Genomic DNA, 20,970 nt, shown 5'->3' with positions numbered 1-20,970 from the left:
CAAGAAAAATAATGTAACTATAATAGATCAAGCTGAAAAAATGATCAAGTTATAAACTGATATCACACAATCTTCTGTGCAATAAGGGCTTTGTCTGTCTGTCCGTTTGTCCAGAGCCAGGTTTAGAGGTTAGATAAAAATCGCTTTGTATAGAATTTGAACTTCTGACGTTCAGCTTAGTAGACACTCCAACATCTTCTCTAATCAACTACCTTCCAGTATTTCAGAATAGTTGTGCACGCACTTATTATTTGTGTTCTATCGTTACTTTATTTGCTCTATCTGACGATCTCTCACAGCACACTAGAGTACTAGTAGTTGTGGTAATTATACCCGGTCTACACAGAACTAAGAAAGTTCCCGATAAATTACTATCCTTTTTAGCAAGCCTATCGACTTTTCTTGTTTGTTCAAGTTGATGAAAGTACCAACTAGACTGTTCTAGATTTTCCAGAAGTTTCTTTTTTAAGTAATGAACCAAAATATTATTATGAGAAAAATGTTGGTAGTTGAAAACTTTTAATTTTTATTATAGTATTTCGAAGAAGTCATCAGTCTCTTCATTATTTTTATCATTAGATCTTGAAAGTTTTACAAACTAATATCAACTGACGATCTCAAACTGTCAAATATAAATTCGACTTACGACGTTGATCCGTACTTGAGACTCAGTATGGCTTGGATTTTAGGGACAGTTTGAATACCTTGAATAAAGCATGTACTGTAAAGTATTTTATGATAATATGTAAAAATGGCATGAAAGAAAACAAAAAGGAAACAACCATTTATCACATGAATTATAGATCAAAGACAAAAAATTAAAACTATAGTCAAACAGGCAAGAAAAAGAGAACTGGCATGCACAACCAAACTGGGTGACACACTGATGTCTTCTTTCCAACAAGCACAACAAAGCATATTGATTCTCTGCATGCTGAAAACTAAGTTACAATTGTTAACAGTGTGTGTACCTGTATGTTAAATATTTTCATAGGGTGTGTAACCTTGAAACAACATATGCTGATACCATTGTAGCAAAAGTACTAACAGTACAATGAAATTTTGTTCCCTAAATCTGTAGGCGAAAAAATTTGCAAATACAGATTTTTCGCTTGCACATTGAACAAAATAATGTTGATACATTGCCTATCAAGTCGTGTTTAGTTTCACCAATGATATGGCCCCCAAGGATAGCCGACGGCTATCATATTGGCGGGGTTTAATGATGGAGCTCTGTTAGGATTGTGCTAGCCTGGGTTTCAGAGCAAACACAACTCTCGCAGGGCGGTCGCGTTGCCTTGTTAGGTTTTGGAAAACACGGCTCGCTGTTATCATTTCATTAACTCAATCAGCCAGTAGACCCCGCGGTTCACAATAGCAAACCTTGAATTTCTACAATGTAGGGGTGATACCTAACCAAAATAATGGATCCATGCAAAATAAAACATTTCAAATTGCTTACTTTTAGTAATTTTAAAATTATTATTGGTCGTAGTATATGCTTGAAGTTGAATATAATTTACCTGAACAACGGCCTTTTTTTCCTAGTTTTTGATTAATAATTTGCCATCCCTAATATAAAATGATAAAGTCTTTTATCGTTTTCACATTGTTTTACCTGGCCAATAAGATAGGACAGTAGGCAAAGCTGTGCAGTGTAGTTTTCATACTCAACATCTAAATACAAAACCGAATTTTGGCTATTTTACGATTGTGACTATTAATACCACGAATGATTGCGAATGGCAGCTGACTGATCATAATGGTGACAATATTGGGATACTATATTTATTTGACAACAAAATGAATTCAAAAGATAAGTAAAATAACTACTATAGTTCATAATATTTTTAAATTCACAATTGGCTTTATTCAGCATATTTGTTTGTTCGGGTGCCGTGTTCGGGTTCATCCCAACAGAGCTCCATCATTAAACCTTCCCCATATGAGAGCCGTCGGCTATCCTTGGGGGGCTGTATATCATTGGTTTCACATAGAACATCCCAATATGAAAACAGGAGGCTTTTTATGATACCAAATCCTTTCGAAACATCACAAAAACACTAAATTTAGGAAAATCATGCTTCCATTAACCAAAATTCTATTTTTGAAGTGAACACTAAATAAAATATAAAAACAATTAGTTTTTCTATGGATTCTTTTGAAACCTCAAATACTCACTCTCACCCTTTTGATTGCAGGGAGGAGTGCAACAAAATTCTCAATAGATTAAAAGTAAGAGCCCCCTCCTATCACTCCCCCACCTGGGAAACTGCTCTCTGTCTAACAACTATTCACATGCATGGCTTGAAGCTTGTCTTTTGAGGTCATGTGATGTTTTCACAAATGAAAATTCTGGAAATTTCTAATTTTTACCATCAATATGATTGCAGTCTATTTCACTAAGCTCTGAGATGACATGCAATGAGATCGTTAATAAATGCATGGGTCAGAGACAGTAATTGACAGCGTGATCATTGCTGATTGGTTGGACGACTGACTATATTGAATTATATCGGTCCTGGGAATATTTTGTCCGCTTTAGTTATCTATATATTTTAGTTAGAACTGAACACTAACCCTTATAACTCTATCTGTCATATATAGCTCAAATGTACCCTAGAGTGTTAGGTTTGTTTTCATGCTATTACATACATAGTTTCGGTTAAGTAAATCATTCATATTATGGTAGATACCATTTATAAAATGATCTTCATAACACATTCAGAACAGAAAACCTGTCATGTTCTGACATGTTTTTTGGCAGAAAATCTCATCCGTTTTGTATGAAAAGTCATGCAGCTAAGGTTCTGAGTTGCTGCGTAATTTGGTGGAAAAAGGTTATATTTGCCAGCAATCCTGTTGCTTGGACACTTCTTCCTTAAAGTTTCTTTGTTCTGTCTGCTTGAACTTCTCTCAAACGTATTAAAATAGAGTGTGTTACAATCATTCATGTCGCTACTTCACTTTATGTCTATTATGCATTCTATGCAAGTTACTACCTATCCTAGAAGGCTCTTTACACTGTGTGCTATTGTATTTCTATTATAGTATGTGGCACTTCACTTACCTTGCTTGTAGGGGAGAATCTATTCTCTCTTTAAGACAAATAGCGAGTAAAATGTATCACTTCATAAGCTATGTCTTGTTGACTTTTAGCTGGCAACATATTCAGACTAATGGGAGTTGTAGCATGTATTCTTTTATCAATTGAATGTTTGATTCATACGAACATTAAGATGTCAAAAATGAAAAAAGAATGTTACTAACAATCCTTTTTTTTATTTTAGGGTCAAAAGCCCAAGAAAATTCGCCCTGTAGTTATCTCCCCATCTGCAAATGATCAAATTATCAGTGAATCATCAGTAAAATATGAAGTTGCCCACAACTCCGGTACCGCTAGGGAGGCCGATATCCAGCCTTCACATGTACATAACGTCAGTGAAAATGAAATTAAAAATTTCTCAGTAGAGTCAGAAATATCGTCAACAAGTGGGCACCTAGTAGGAGCTAATGACAGTACATCAAAAGCAGTTTCAGATCCTATTAGCATATCATCAACAGCCCACAAGCTTGGAAATAAGGGTATTGAGAATACTCCTAAAGAACCTGCAGTTGCACCAACCACAGCCTACAAACTTGGGGATAAGGGTATTGAAAATGTACCAAAAGAACCGGCTGTCGAACCAACCACAGCCCACAAACTCGGAGACAAGGGTATTGAGAACACACCAAAAGAACCTGCAGTCAAACCAACCACAGCCCACAAACTCGGAGACAAGGGTATTGAGAATACACCAAAAGAACCTGCTGTTGAGCCAACCACAGCTCACAAACTTGGAGATAAGGGTATTGAGAATACACCAAAAGAAACTGCTGTTGAGCCAACCGCAGCTCACAAACTTGGAGATAAGGGTATTGAGAATACACCAAAAGAACCTGTAGTTGAACCAACCACAGCTCACAAACTTGGAGATAAGGGTATTGAGAATACACCAAAAGAACCTGCTGTTGAACCAACCACAGCTCACAAACTCGGGGATAAGGGTATCAAAAATGTACCAAAAGAACCTGCTGTTGAGCCAACCACAGCTCACAAACTTGGAGATAAGGGTATTGAGAATACACCAAAAGAACCTGCTGTTGAGCCAACCACAGCTCACAAACTTGGAGATAAGGGTATTGAGAATACACCAAAAGAACCTGTAGTTGAACCAACGACAGCTCACAAACTTGGAGATAAGGGTATTGAGAATACACCAAAAGAACCTGCTGTTGAGCCAACGAAAGCTCACAAACTTGGAGATAAGGGTATTGAGAATACACCAAAAGAACCTGTAGTTGAACCAGCAACAGCTCACAAACTTGAAGATAAGGGTATTGAAAATACACCAAAAGAACCTGCTGTTGAGCCAACGACAGCTCACAAACTTGGAGATAAGGGTATTGAGAATACACCAAAAGAACCTGTAGTTGAGCCAGCAACAGCTCACAAACTTGGGGATAAGGGTATTGAGAATACACCAAAAGAACCTGTAGTTGAACCAGCAACAGCTCACAAACTTGGGGATAAAGGTATTGAAAATGTACCAAAAGAACGTGAAGTTGAACCAACCACAGCTCACAAACTTGGAGATAAGGGTATTGAGAATACACCAAAAGAACCTGCTGTTGAGCCAACCACAGCTCACAAACTTGGAGATAAAGGTATTGAGAACACACCAAAAGAACCTGCAGTCAAACCAACCACAGCCCACAAACTCGGAGACAAGGGTATTGAGAATACACCAAAAGAACCTGCTGTTGAGCCAACCACAGCTCACAAACTTGGAGATAAGGGTATTGAGAATACACCAAAAGAACCTGCTGTTGAGCCAACCACAGCTCACAAACTTGGAGATAAGGGTATTGAGAATACACCAAAAGAACCTGTAGTTGAACCAACCACAGCTCACAAACTTGGAGATAAGGGTATTGAGAATACACCAAAAGAACCTGCTGTTGAGCCAACGACAGCTCACAAACTCGGGGATAAGGGTATTGAGAATACACCAAAAGAACCTGTAGTTGAACCAGCAACAGCCCACAAACTTGGGGATAAGGGTATTGAAAATGTACCAAAAGAACGTGAAGTTGAACCAACCACAGCTCACAAACTTGGGGATAAGGGTATTGAGAATACACCAAAAGAGGTTCATGTTCAGCCAGCTAGCGCTCCCAAACTTGAAAACAAGACTAGTGAAACTGCAATGACAAACAGCAAGTCGAAAGAAGCTGCCGTTGTGAAGGACAGTTTAAAGCCATCCCCGCCTAGCAAAGGACTGTTTGACAGCGATTCCGATGACGATGATTTTGTAAAAGCAATGATGACACCGAAATCGGCATCCACTGCTGCTAAAGAGAAAGTAACCTCACTCTTTGGTGATGATGATGACGATGATGACTTGGATTGGGCTTCATAACATTCCTTAATAATTTAACTCATCCTCTGGCAGCGACATACGTAAATATAGTCTGCTGCCATTCAATTCCTGTAATTATGAGGTTTAGCAATTTTATAACTATAGTTATCTTCCCATGTTACCCAATTTCCTTTGTCTCTTGCTCTGTCATAGCTTGTACCAGTCTAAAGTAGGAATTTTTTGTGGTTTATTGAAAACAGTTTGCACCTTATTCATATCTATTCTTGGCTGCATAATATGTCATTAAAATTGCTTGTTCCTTCTTTCTGCCATGTCAATACTGAATTAGAATTGAATTATTTTTTTATTTGTTCTTGAATTTTTTATATTTAATATTCTTGTTTTTACTATTTATGTATCCAAAGGGCACGTTAGTAAATCTTGTTGAGACATGCAGGCTGCAATATTCTCGTATAGGTGATGTCTTTACATTGTATAAATACACCAGTTTTATCTCATATTTTGTAATCTATTTAGGAGTTTGCCACCCCGATTGATTTATTGAGCGATCATTGCATCCTTCACTGATGTTTAGTTAGGCAATTGATCGGATAAAATTTTGAAAGTCAATTATTTTGAGAAAATATTGCTGCTGTAAAAGCCAACCCTACAATTTGCAGGTAGTGGGTGTTAGAAAGAAAATATGCTGTTGAAAGGGTATCTAAAAGTCTATATAACTGACAGAGCTAAAAAATGAGGCTACAACAGGAGTGACCAACCTTTTAATCACACCATAACAAGTATTATCAACAGCTGGCAGGCCCAGCTATAAAAGCAAAAAAAAGCCACATAAACCAGTAAGCTATAACTACATTACACTAGAAACAAGCTATGAAAAGCTTGACAATAAAGACAATAATATTTCAACACTATAACACGAGCCGTGCCTGTCTGAAGTCATGGTTATAGGTTGAGAAAAATAATTGCTTCACATGGGATTTGAACCCACAACTTTCCACCACACTGAATCAGTGGAAAAATCATACTTGTATTCATTACCCACGGTGATCTTACTAAACTGCCAGGGTACTAATATCAATTAGTGTATTGTATGTTTTGTATCAATTATAGCAGTATTGTATTAATTATCAAATATTGATTTTTTCTGTTCTTGTTTACATGTTTCAGTTTTTGTATCTAAACAGCATTAGTTTGGGAATAATATTAATAATATTAAGAATAATAATATTGTCTCAGAATAGTAGCACGCAACTGCACTTTTGCAATAACTATTTTCTTTTGCTCGATTTTCTGCATTGTTATAAGTGTACCTTAATAATCTATTCCTAGATTCCTTTCAACTGTTATGTAAACTTGTAAGCAAGCTTCTGGAGTTCTAACCAGAAATGAATCATTAAACATTTGCCTTTCTAGCTCCATACCGACAATCCTTCAGTTTATTAAAAGACTAGAAGAGAATGTTGATTCCTAACAGAAATAAAATCTTGCTTGCTGCGACTTGTGTCCCATGCAAGATCAGTTACATGAGCTGACAACTTCTACAGTTGTAATTCTGATGACCCTACACTGAAAAGTCTATTGAGGTCAGCATTTTAGTTGTTTGTTCTGATTTCTATAATGGGTGTTTTTAAACTTTCGATATAGATAGCCTATCTTCTGAGATGATGTTTTGAATGTGGAGTTGTTCGCTATATGCAATATTGGGATTTAGCAAGCTTCTGAGTTGATGTCAACATGTTATGAGTAACTTTACCTAAAGTTTTTAGGAAGACTCTTAAAGCTTTACTCTAACAAAAACTCTGTATGTTTGTCAATTGGTTTGAAGCCAAGGTCAGAGGTCAAAGGTGAAAAGTTGCTTTCAAAGGAGTGCAACTTTTGGCGTTCAACTTGGTAGACTGACACTCCAAGACCTGCACCAATCATCCTTCTTCAGGTATTTCAGAATATCTCTACAGTTACTTATTCTCTGTGCTTAAAAGATGGATTTACACAAAATCTTTGTAGATTTTATTAGAATGTATCGGTATTTTTCTTTGATTTGCAACTGTTTTTGAGTTTTAAGGTGATCTGATTGCCAAGATGTTTCAAGATTAAAATCGATAAAACCTGATCGGAATTCAAATGCATAAACAAAAATACATGCGAATTGACGTCACTAGCTGATATTGTTGCGATAGTTGTGAAAAATTTGAAGCTTTTTTGAATTTGAAGTCTTTTTGCTATTATAGATGTCATAATCCCCAAACTCGATTTTATCAAGTTTTATCAATTTTAATCTTGAATCTGGCAACCAGACCACCTCAAATACCAAAAACATGATGGAAAACCAATAATAAAAAAACTCTCTAATCGAAAGTTTATCAGCAAGTATCGGTGTTCAAAAAGAATACAAATACTTTCTGATAAAATTTACTAAATAATCTGAGCAAGTTCATGTTTAGTCGGCACTCTTGATGATCTGTCATGACACGCTAGTCTACCAGAGTACAAGTGATGTACTTAATAAAAGTACAGTTGTTTATTTCTACATACATTTACAATATCAACAAAAATGTGTAACATTTTAGTTCAAGGTTGTCTTCAGAGATATAATTCTAGTTCCATTGAATCTCCATAAACCAAGTTTGAAGCAGAAATAAAACTACTAATCTAACATTGGTGAATATTTTATCATCTATACCAACTAGCCAATCAGTTTATGAACCTGCTCCGCATTTTACAATGAATACTCAACTCTTTATAAAGTGTTCATAGGTTAACTATTTCCCAGGTTGTAAGAGCTGAACTGGTAAAGTTAGATCATATACACATAACACATAAACAAAGAGGAAATCAAGTGAATGATTCTGTTATCATGTCATCTCTATTGTTACTAGACAGTTTACGTCTGTCTGAATAAATAAACAATTTCACTCTATCAACGACCAATTATCTCCATCTCATACAGCAGTAGCATGACATAATCCGATAGTATTTGGAGACGCACTGCATTTCCATGTACCCTCTTCATGCATTCAATAGTCTGAGAGGATGTGTTAGCAATCAACTGTTGTTGGCAAAGTGTCTGTCCACCATCGCTGTTGAAGATATCCACAGCTACCATCTTCCCTGCTGCAAATCAGATACAAATAATATTGTAGTGGCAGCCAGTGGGGCGCCAGAGCCATGTTCCTGGTCACCCCCAGTTACCGGGCCGAGCATTCTAATCAATGGGGAAGGCTCGATCAACGCTATGCACATTCGATAAAAGTCCTCGAGTAATAAAACTTGTTTGACTTAAAGGTGTTTTGTGGCTTTCATCTGGTGGATGACACAAATTTGCAGATTAACTGTGACATGAAAACATAGTGATTGGGTAGTAGTTACTTTCTGTTACTAGCTTATAAATACTTACTCTCTACTCCCCTCACTCTTGACTACTTACTCTTCAACACTATTTACTGTTCACCATGAACTGCATCTTTTATGATAGTTCATAAGATAATATGCAGCTACATACTACCAACAACTACATACTACTTACTAGAGTAAGGTTGGTACAGCCAAATTTGTACTCCTTCAATACAATAAGCCTCATCGAGATGAACCAGAACCCATGGAAAGGATTCAATCGTCGTAGCTAGCAAAGCCATTGTAGATATACCCTCAGTGTATACACCATCGACTGCAAACCTTCCTTCTAAAGTATGGCTTCTGTTTCCGAGTAGTATCATCAGCGTGGAAGAGGCTTCTACATGCTGACCTAATAAATGTATGATGGGTCACTCACGTCAAACTTTTGAAAGTTATCAGAAAATTTATATATTTTTCCATTATTTGAATTTGGTTTGTTTTAGGTGATCTGATTGTCAGAATTTTTAGAGATCGAAATTGGTAAAACTTTAGGTAAAAATTTGGTAAAACTCAAAAGGCTGTTATGATAAATGTAACTGTCTAATTATTTTAGGTGAATGTTTTTCGCACAAACATTAATAGCAACAAATTACAACATCTTCTTTTTTGGTGTGCTGCACCAAGCATTAAAGTGTGAGTGCCCAGTCAGACAAAGTCTAAAGTAAACCATGTAACTAATAGTTTTTATTCATTATTTCACTGTTTTTTCTTCTTGTGATGCATACTTTTTTCTTGATCATGTAGTAATATAATTCTAACATTTATTTGTTACAAATTTAAACAACCATTTATAGTTTACTAGCTGCATTACCCGTCTACAGGAGCAGATTCACGGGCAGCATAAGGTTTATTGAGAGTTGGCTTTCATACCGTAAAACAACTCCAAATATGCAGTTACATCTCCCTCTCTCCATCTCTCCCTCTCTCTCTCCTTCTCTCCCTCTTTCCCCTCTCTCCGTCTCTCCCCTCTCTCTCTCCCTCCCTCTTCTTCCTCTTTCTTTCCCTCTCTCTCCCCCCCTCTCCTCCTCGCTCTCCCTCTTTCCCCTCTCTCACTCTCTCCGTCTCTCCCCTCTCTCTCCCTCCCTCTTCCCCCTCTTCCCCCTCTCTCTCCCTCCCTCTTTCTCTCTCCTTCTCCCCTTCTCTCCCTCTTTCCCCTCTCTCCCTCTTTCCGTCTCTCCCCTCTCTCTCCCTCCCTCTTCCCCCTCTCTCTCTCCTTCTCTCCCCCTTTCTCTCTCTCCCTCTTTCTCTCCCTCTATCTCTCCCCCCCTCCTCCTCGCTCTCCGTCTCTCTCCCCTTCTCTCCCTCTCTCTCTCCCTTTCTCCCCTCTCTCTTTTCCCTCTTTCTCTCCCTTTCTATCCCTCTCTCTTTCTCTCCCCCCCTCTCCTCCTCGCTCTCCCTCTTTCCCCTCTCTCCCTCCCTCTTCCCCCCTCTCCTCCTCGCTCTCCCTCTCTCTCCCCCCTTCTCTCCCTCTCTCTCCCTCCCTCTCCTCCTCGCTCTCTCTCTCTACCTTTCTCTCTCTCCCTCTCTCTCCCTCTCTCTCTCTCTCTCTCCCTTAGTTCAACGCAACACATGCGGATAAACAACATTTTTGGTTTTTCTGTCGGGCGTATGAAGAAACAGTTTTCGGCGTGTGCCTACTTTTGAGCAGGCGACGTATAGCTGGTCATGGCTGATGCAGGGTGACAGTAAGTCGATAGCAGCTGCTCTCTTTCTTTTCACAATAGCGTATTGCAACCCTCGGAGTACTCGTGAAAGTTCTGTAATAGTAAGTTACAGTAGGCCTACTCGTAGCTGGAAAAAAATTAGTAACTCGGTTGCCGAAGGAAATGAACATGACCCACTATCACGAACAGCGGCAAATCCAACGTTATTAAGTAGTGGAGATGTGGCAATTCATAGACAATACAACGTCGTATAAGAAACACTTACCTTTTTGATATGGAAATTTAGTAGGTGAGAAACGCGTTTTTTCAGTGGCTCCAAAAAACAAACGTTTACGTGACCTTCTCGGTACACGTTGGCAGTAAATATTAATTGCATGTAAATAACTACTCGTTAATTTATTTTATTTAATGAATAGTACATTTGTATAGCTGTATAGACACCTTTGTATAGGCTGCAGAACTCAGGAAAGGTGTTTTTTAATACGGCAGAAAATTTGCGGTTTAAAAAGCGTGCTAACCGGGGATTTCGGTTAATGCGCTCGAGCGGTGAAAGAAAAACAACAGAATCGCCACACCTTTATGTAAGCCGCTTGGCTCAAATCGTCGAGAAAAGTAGCGGCTAATAGTCCATATTACGAAATTACGATAATTAGTACTCATATTAATTCGGTTGGCTTCGTTCGACCGAATGGAAAAAGAAAGACCGCTCTATAATTTATTTACCGTTACTACAAATATTAATTCAGTTCGCTTCGTACGACTGAAATTCGTACGACGATAAAAGAAAAGCCCGCGTGTACTAACCGGAGAGGCGTGTACTAACCGGAGATTCCCGTTAACGCGCCCAAGATACCTAGTAGCGGGTAATAGTCGGAAAAATACGGTACTCTATAAGGCGGACAATCAATCACACACACACACACACACAACGATTGCCGTTTATATAGTAGATAAAAATGTTATATGTGAGTTTTTTGGAAGCTTGAAACAGATTAGAGAATTTATGGGGTAAAATGGACCTCTACTTATGAAATCTTCTGCTTACGAAATGACATCCTGAACAGACTAACTTTGTAAGTAAAGTTAGCACTATATTACTCAGCTTGTGACTGACAGTCATAGAGTGAACTTACCTCGAGCCATTGAGCTATCCCTTCGGAGAGTGTACACTGTAGTACCCTCAGTTGGAGCAAAATGGGTTTCATTCTCTGCAATAGACAATTGTCGAATTAGTTTTTCGTTTTTTCCAAAATCAAATAATTTTTAGTGCTTTTTATGCCTAAGTCAAACTTTTAGTCACAATACTGCGCAACTTTTCATTCATGAATGTGTTGCTAAGAGGAAACAACTCTAAAAATGCATAAGTGTAACACACTGAATTCAGCCCTTTCTTTATACCACCTTGGTAACTCACATTTATTATGCACAAGGTAAATGCCCGGCGTTGCCCGAGTAATAAAAGCGTTGTTTACACAGAAAGTTTATTGTTATTTAACATATAGCAACAGTTACCTGTCTAACTTTCAAACTACATATCATGAGAAAAACGTTTTGTGCAGTTTAGATGAATTAAGAGAAAAAATAAAACCACTGAAAACAAGACAACTAAACTGTTAGCCAATGCGAAGCTCAACCCCATTATATTCATTTTCATACACTGAGGCCCTAACCACCTGAACTAATCAGCTACCTAGCAGTGCCTCCGAATGATTGTGCCATTTATGGAATAAATGTTGCTTTGTGACCGAAAACAGAAAAAAATTGATAATAATTATACATGTACATGTAGATATAATTATATATAGTTCGATATGGTTTGTAATGCTTTCTTCTAAACCCGAATTCTCATATTGGCTGCAAGACCCAAGGCACACAATTGCGGAGTTAGGCCTGACCTTCACCTGTACAGCACATTTTAAGAATTCTTGACCTACGACTCATTACAAAAGCTGAACAGCGCTGAATTCTTGTGTTGACCTCCAACAACTACACTGCCCTGATCTGGCAAAACCCAATAATTGCCTAAACAAAAAGTTTTCAGTACAGCCTTTCGAAGTTTAAATTGGTGCCAACCTGGAAATATTGCACTTAACACTTCATATTTGGTACAAATATTTGAACATATCATTGTTCACCTCCACTGAAAAATCACAGTTGTTTTTGCTCAGTAAAATGAATTTTGGGTCAATTATTTGGTTTTGACAGAACATTGATGCTACTGGCTTCATGTGAGAGTGATCTGGCAAAACCCAACAATTGAAGTTGTTATGTTTTGCATGACTATCTTGTTTGTGGTTAGCATCCTGAAAGGCAGGCATAACCAAACAATTCAATGAATCGATTCCCCCATTTTGCTAATTGAAGGGATTAAACTTGCTAATCTCATCAAATGTGACTTATTAGTCAAAATTTGATGCATATCGCTGATGATGCTCGATGTGTTAATCAGGTATCCATGTGTGCTCAGAAAGAATGTTTTACACACTTTCTGCCTTGCACCAGAAGGATCTTTAATGTGGTATGTGACGGTTCGGTCACGGTTAGAGGAAGCATCCCGCTTCAATGTTTTTGGTTCAGTCACATCTAGGAGGCTAAACATCTGAATGCCTCTCTGCTGCTTAGTTAGCTGCCAAAAAGCTGAGTATGTGTTGATTCAGGTTTCTTGAGATATCTTATCACGGCAGTTTAGCTTTGTGCATGTGCACGGAGGTCTGAGTTTGTGTTTTTCAACACCTGTTTTCCGCTTTTCTTCATCGGTGCGGCAGCGTGTTTTAGGCGGTGTCACGAATTCGTCCAGAATGTCTGCAAATAATGATGCATATAAAAGATAAGACGTCGGTAACATAATTACTTTTTGCAATTTTAAATACATCACAACTGATATAAAAAAGTAATATGTGAGCGTTCATTCTTGGTGACATGAGTGAAAATAGAATTGCCACCGAGACCAATAAATACAGTTAATCCCACACCGACAACCAGTATTAGATAAACAATGTTGGTCTACTAGCTAGTTATCCTACATTGCGTTGCGTACGAGTATGTGTGACATTGCGTTGGCACCAATTAAGATGTAATATTAAAATATTTATACCAATGGTAAGCATGAATGAAAACAACATTAAGAAATAAAACAGGATACTCACTGTCTCTGCTTGATGTACGTAAAGCCATAGTAACTGATCTGATAAACCACTTTAATCCTTGGGTAATCAATGAGATGTATGATAATCTGATCTACTGAATAAACTTGAATTGATGTGAATAAACAAGATTAGAAGTGCACAAGTGTAAGTTGTTTGTATTGTCTGCTCAGTTTGAAGCTAGCATTTTGCTTTGTACTGTGGCAGAACACAACAATTACAATGGGCAGCATGCTGTCATCCAATCATAACCAAACAAGCCCAATTGTTGGGTTTTGCCAGATGAATACCATTGGTGATATTGAGTTATTGGGTTATGCCATGCCAGAAAATCACACTTCTGGTAGGATTTGACATATAAAATTTTGTGACATGAATTTTCAACCAGAAAACAGGTCAAATCAAGAGAAAAGTCAATTTTGAAAAAAATGTCAATTATTGGGTTTTGCCAGATCAGGGCAGTACAGGTGGTGTTCGGTGTGTAAGTTCTAATTTTACCACCAATAACCATATGACCCTGTCACCGGTGTTAGCAACATATATAGAAACTAGGCTTTAGACTGTTGAGATACAAATGGTCAAAATTTGTGGCTTATCGATTACAATAACTTTCTAAGAGGAAAATGAGTATTCTTTCAGTGAGAGCATCAACCAATCAGGTATGAGCTCTTCAAGTACAGTAGACGCTCCGACAACGTAAATAAGTTATTTCAGGAATGTTTAAGCTATAGCCATTTTATGTTATACAAACAGTAAAAGACATGTAAACTGCCTCATAGATTTTGAGTTCTTTCCAAATTCATTCCTGTGGCAGCACAAAAAAAGCTGTTGACCTTATTGTGACTGTGATATTATTAGTCTGCGACTTGAAACTTGTCTTTTTTCAGATGAATTTCATTGGTTTTATAGGCTTTGACTGCTGTAATTTTACAATAGGTTGATGAGAAACGCACATATTTGAGATCTATTTACAACAGATGGGTTTATTTTTCTAGACCACAGAGTCTATTCTGCAAAGTAAAACTAATAGTACATATTTTAAGTGTCTACAAGAAAGCAAAACAAAAATCTATTTTTACTGCGATAAGAGTGGTGTCTACCTGTTCATCGTCTGTCTACATCTAGCGGTCAGAGTTAGGATAAAAAATAACTTTCAGCAACGCTCCTAACTCGTGACTTTTAAATTAGTAGACCAACACTAGAGCGCCTGCACAAATCGATCACATTTAAGTATTTATTAACATTTACGCAGCTACCTATTCCCTGTTTTGTTGACAAATCTGACGATCTATCATGATGAACTAAAATGTCATAGAAGTTGTATATATAACAGATATAACGCTATATTAACTTCATTTTTTCCCACAAGTTAATCAACAGGTAAACAAATCATCAAATTGCAGTTGAGAAATTGCCTTATTTGACACTAGACGCTATATGAGATTATTTAGTTAGGTCAGATCGAAAACTTTGCATAAGCTTTTTACGTTGTCTGGAACTTATGTTATAGTATGTATACCTTATTGGAGCATCTATTGTATCAGACTTGGAGTTATTTCTAAACACAATGGTATGAGCTTCTCTGGATAACAGTATCGATTTTCTGCGGCTTTTAAGAATATGTATTTTGAGTCTTTGACCCTTGACCCTTGACTCGGTCACTTAAGTTACTCCGCTGTCATACAATTATGTTAATAAACACAGCATCAAAATAATGCCAATGCATATTCAAATTAAGACCATTCTAGTGAATTAGTCACACACTGACAGGTGCATGTTCAAAACTATATAGGCCCCTTTGTTTGATTGATCAACTGAAGTTATTCAGTAACTGTTTATATATTTCTTGAAGTGCTGTTATGAAAAATGTAACTTTTTAATTTTTTTAAGTGTATGTTGTCTGCCACAAACATACACAGCAAAAAATATAACATCTGCTCTTTTGTTATGCTTCAGCAAGCATTAAAGTTTTATTTTGAAGTAAATTTTAATAGCTGCTATCAGTTTTCCCAACCAGTATTATATTTTTTAAGCTTATTGTTATTATAACTCAGAAGCAAAAAAAATAGTTTATTTAATACTTTAACCTGTAGTCTGGTTGCGTATCTGGTGACACATCCCCATCAGACACTTTGAAGTGGTGTCACAGAAAGAGAACTTCAAACAGTTGTCATAAGAATACACACAGGTTAGACCACACAAACTCAGTGAAGTGGCAGGTCTCTCAAGTTGAAATATGTCATTATTCTCGTCTGCTGCTTTCGTTTCAAACATCTTTTTGACCAATTTTAGCTCCTTTGCTACAAGTAAGATGTAACAGTCAGGTTTCTGATAGTTTTGATTGAAAAAGACATTTTATTTACAGTCTTTTGTATTGATAATTTGAAAAATGTGAAGTGGACAATGGCGGCACCTTATATACATGAAATGGGGAAAACGGAAAAGTCAGTCACTGGAAAAACCTCAACAAAAATAAAATGAATAAATACCAGTAACAAGCCACAACGGCAAGAGTTAAAAACACGCTACCAAAAATTTATTTACCTTTATTAAAAGTTTGTTTTTACATATTTTTGCGCAATAGGAAAAATTGTGGCCAGTTTGGCGACATCAATCGGAGAACCAATCAGACAACATCTTACAACTAATCACAGGACCAGAATTTTAACCATCAGAAAAACAAAAGAAAGGATGCTAATCCTATCAATGAAAATAATATAAACTAGTGAGTTCTATGAAACATTCAGGGGGAAAAAGTGTGATCCGCATTACGTATCGTAATGCAGTTCCAAGCTAAGTTTTGAGTATTTGCTGGCTGACGTTACATTTACTTTTGAATGTGATAGTCGTGGACCTCGAGTCCTAAATTTGGTAACACTCTGAGTAACAATACAGTGCACCCTCGAGATACGATTACCCTGATATACGATTTTTTCACCTTACGAAGTCAAATATTGTGATATCTTCACCTCGCTATACGAATTTTATTTCACCATACGAATTTGAAAAAAGTTTCGCCCGAGTTAAAATTTGGCCGTCGGTGTGCTCATAACACACGTCGAGATAAAAAAAGACACCGAAATATAGTTTGCCGAAAACATTCTTAGAACGTTTAGAAGAGACACGATGATCGACTTCTCTCATGTCCGCGTGGAAAATTTCGTGTAAAATACACAAGCGAGAGCAAATATTCATTTGTAGCGTTGTTATAGCTTTTACTATAAACATTCAAGTCAGCATACGTATATAACTACAACTATTTACATTTAATTCGTTATCTATGGAATCTGAGACCGATACAAACGTTACAAAACGAAGGAAAAATGATTTCTATGTCAACAAAGTTGGATGTCGTAAATAAGAAGAAGGGACCCGTATTATTAACATTGTCAAAGAATATGATCGCAACCAATCAGCATTTGCAATTATTATTAAAACAAGAACTCCATTAAAGCAAGCACAAGAAAGAGCTTCCGACTGAAGATTTGAATGAGCTAGGTCATGCACGCGATCAGCATTCAAAAGGAGCAACCATTTTGTAAAGGCGAGGATTTAGAAAATACAGAAAATCCCACATTCGCAGAAATGTTTCAAGTGTTTAATTTACTGATGTGGACTGGTACATTAAAACAATGCATGTATAATATATATTATTTATCTCTTGTGTGGCATGTTTTTCATATTTTATTTGTTTCCTTTTGATTTTATGTTATATTTTCTTGTTTAACCATGTATTTGCATATGGGCTTGTTATCTTCTACGTGAATAGAATTCATCGTATGTATGTAACTCATATAACTAGCTACTCAAGATAGTTGACACATCCACATTACTTTCTGAAACTTGCTAAAGCCCTGTCGCCCCATAGGGTATAAATACGTACAAACTCTGTATGTATGGTTACATTGATTCTTGTGCACATTTCGTACAAGACAAACTACTGTACCACATTCTCTGGATCCTTTTACAAGCGCTAGCTAGCAATCTTCTGCATTGCAGCATCAATCTTTTCGTAGAAAAATTGGACAGGAATGGACAACTTCTTTTAGTGTGCCAAAAAATTCCAATTCATTACGTTTTAAATTTATTTTCAAGTGTACAGCACCATAATTAACATTGATACGTTTTTGTCTCCTCTCTGCTTTACCCGCTACATGTACCAGCTACGTTACTCCAAAGGTATGTACGTCCAGTATAGAAAATATAACTTTATTTTTCTTTTCGGTAGCCATTAAATGGTCAAGTGTGCGAGAGGCCGCTTTCTATAACTGCATCGCTCGGCCTTATTGATTTAGGTCGAAAAAGATTTCAACCAGATAGGCTAAAGTTTATAGTGAAAGTGACGATAGGAACTGCTGAAGCATAAAATTTCGTAATAAAATGTTAAATTCAGTAAAATAGTTCAAAATACATACTAAAACTTAGTTTTAAGTGTAGGCTTAGCAAACTAAACTTACTTGAGGTGAATTCAAAGTTTATGTTATGCGTACCTTTTGAAGGCAAGAACTCCTTACCGTACGTACTACATTTGGTACACACATTATAATTTTGCGTTTTATTGCAGATCATAACCATTAAAATACACTAAACACAATACAGTTACTGTAGGTAACTATAATTACTAAAGTTAACATACTATTTTGTTGCTAATTGTCAATATGTACACATTTTTATAAACAAAATTGACGATTTTTACCAGGGGGTGTTTGCATTGTATAATTACAATGGTCTTTATACCCCGATATACGAATTTTTCACCATACGATGCCAACTCTGGAACGAATTAACATCGTATCTCAAGGGTGCACTGTATTCTCTCCATTTTTAGCTGGTATGCCCGCAGCGCATAAAAAATTAAACCAATATAAGTACAATAAGTAAAAGTGATAGCTTTATTTCATATTACATATACTGTTCATCTATAGATTTATATATCGTAAATTTGCTGTAATTTGCAATTGTGTCTCTCATTTGCTTTGGGATTGACTTGTATCTAACTAAGTGAATGTCAAGTGTTGCCCGAGTAATAAAAAAGTCTTTGAACAAAAAGTTTATTGTTATTTAATATAATATATTAAATAACAATACAATTCTGTTCAAATTTATATGTTAAATAACATTATATTATAATGTTGTTTAACATATAAAATTTATATTGTATTTATTGTATTGTATTTAACATATTGTTGTATTGTATTATTGTTATTTATAATATATTGTATTGTTATTTAACATATTATTTACCATTCAACACTTAAAATTTTATACCAATTGGTTTTTTGCAGTTCAAACAAAATATGAGAAAAGTGAACCAACAATAAAGGTGTTTGAATGTGAAACAGTTGGCAATTATTAGGAACTGAGAAAACAAAATAAAAATTGTGAATATGTGGAATTAATAATAAAGATTAGTACATATAAGTGTGGGTATAAACAAGTTAATGTTGCAACAGAAGCTGTTCCTTAGAATTTTGAAACAACAATATTGGTAGCTCTCAATATTGGCACAGACATACCAATGAGATACCAGACTTTTATCTCGCATGCTTTGTCTGACAGAGTGGAGAGAGAACGTAAATGCAATTCCTATTTGGGATAACACAATAGTTCATATGTAGAAGTTTAATTTGATAGCTCTTAGCGATCGCCACACGGAAAAACCAGAAATTAACACTTAATAGGACATTTAAAACTGAAATGTCACATTTGAAAATTATTAATTAAAAATAGATAATAAATTTTGAAATGGCTATTAAAACTTTTTAAAACCCAAAAAGTACGAAAAAGTAATATCAACTGCTAAAAAAATGCCTGTCTATTTAGCAATGAAGATACCGAAGATAAAATTCATGCAGCTGAAATTGATAAGAACCGCTTAGCCTTGTGGTTAAGTGCGCATGTTTGCAAACGCAGGGTTGTAACTTTTGTGATTTCAAATCCAGTTCGGAGTGCATTTTTATTCCTAAAACCTGTTTGTCGTCTTTCCAGTTATCGCTATAACTAGAAATATGACAAACATTGAGATGTATATAGACTAGATAAATGACAAGTCTTTCCACAGAAAACTAATTTGTATTCAATATATGAAACAGTTACCATTCTGACTTTTGAACTTCATTCCATGAGAAAAATGTTTTTGTGCAAATCCAAATAATTGAGATAAAAAATAAAAAATGAGTGCATGAACGGATGTGTATAAAAATATTACTGTTGCAGTAGAAGCTTGTTGTATTTATAGTTTGGATGAGCGGATAATGAAGAAGTCTGCGCAGAAAATGTATTTTTATTTAACACTCGCGGAATGGGCAGAGTTGCATGGGTACTAAAAACAGCTTATAAACAGTGGCAATTAATGTAGTTGCTTGCCACTTTCCAAATGCCTAGAAAATTATGAATGGCTAATTTGAGTAAGCTAGTATCATATTGCTAAACTTTGTAATAAGAGCCGTGAGATCAAACTTTAGTGATGTTGCTCAGTAATGCCAAGTTGCTATGGGTATTTTAACCTAGATAACGAGTTATACTGCCCAATGAATCTAATGAATCTCGCGTAGACCAATGGTGAAAAGGGATGTTCCCATATCAAATCTTCCGCGATACGGGTTCTTCATTCCAAGATTTTACTAGCTTTATCAGGACCATTCGAATCACAAACTAAATCACAAATAGACACTGAGATTTATATATAATAATAAAAATAAGAGTAGTTACTCAGAAATGTTCATTGTTTGTTGTATGTTATTGCTTCCTGTAAGCAGTTGAAAGTTGAAACAGTAAAATAGAAAAAAAGATTACCTGCGGTATGCATAACCAAGCTGTGAATTTGAAAGAAAGACTACTTGCGTTATATTTATGTAAACAGTAGAACGGAAAGAATTATTACCTGCGGTATACATGAGCGCACAGCAGAAGAGAGCCTGCTTGATATGACCCAGGACCATGATCGCAGCTCCACCAGCTACCTCACTATGACAGCTTCTTGAATCATAACTCCATTTATCTTAAAGCTAATTGAATTCATAAAATCAATAAAATACATTACGTAGACAAAAAATCAACTTAGTTATACTATTTATTATTTTACCGCATCAATATTATACGAGATTATAATTTCAAAGAAATCGATTTAAACTATATCTAAACTCACAGACAGTTCTTATTGATTAGAACAAATTATAGTAAACTAAATTAAAACTGCAAGATTCGTTTTACCACTAGTGGTCACTGACAGCTGCTGACAGTAAAATAGCCGAACTTTTCATACTTCAAAAATTCAATTGACTTGGGACCAACAAACTCTATTTGAATTTTAGCTTGATACTCACAAAATGTTAATGTATATTTAAA

At 36.2% G+C, this 20,970-nt stretch overlaps 1 protein-coding gene across 1 annotated transcript in view; it reads left to right on the top strand.

Annotated features, from left to right (window-relative positions):
• LOC137398006 (FK506-binding protein 15-like) overlaps positions 1-5,922 on the top strand; it is a 67,794-nt gene extending 61,872 nt beyond the window's left edge. Inside the window, 1 exon segment of the mRNA XM_068084104.1 lies at positions 3,291-5,922. Coding sequence (XP_067940205.1) covers positions 3,291-5,462 — 2,172 coding nt within the window. The 3' untranslated portion in view covers positions 5,463-5,922.
• Positions 5,923-20,970: the final 15,048 nt, after the last annotated feature.

This window comes from Watersipora subatra, chromosome 6, assembly GCF_963576615.1.
Source record: "Watersipora subatra chromosome 6, tzWatSuba1.1, whole genome shotgun sequence".
Lineage (NCBI taxonomy): Eukaryota > Metazoa > Bryozoa > Gymnolaemata > Cheilostomatida > Watersiporidae > Watersipora > Watersipora subatra.
This window is presented reverse-complemented; position numbering and strand designations above follow the sequence as displayed.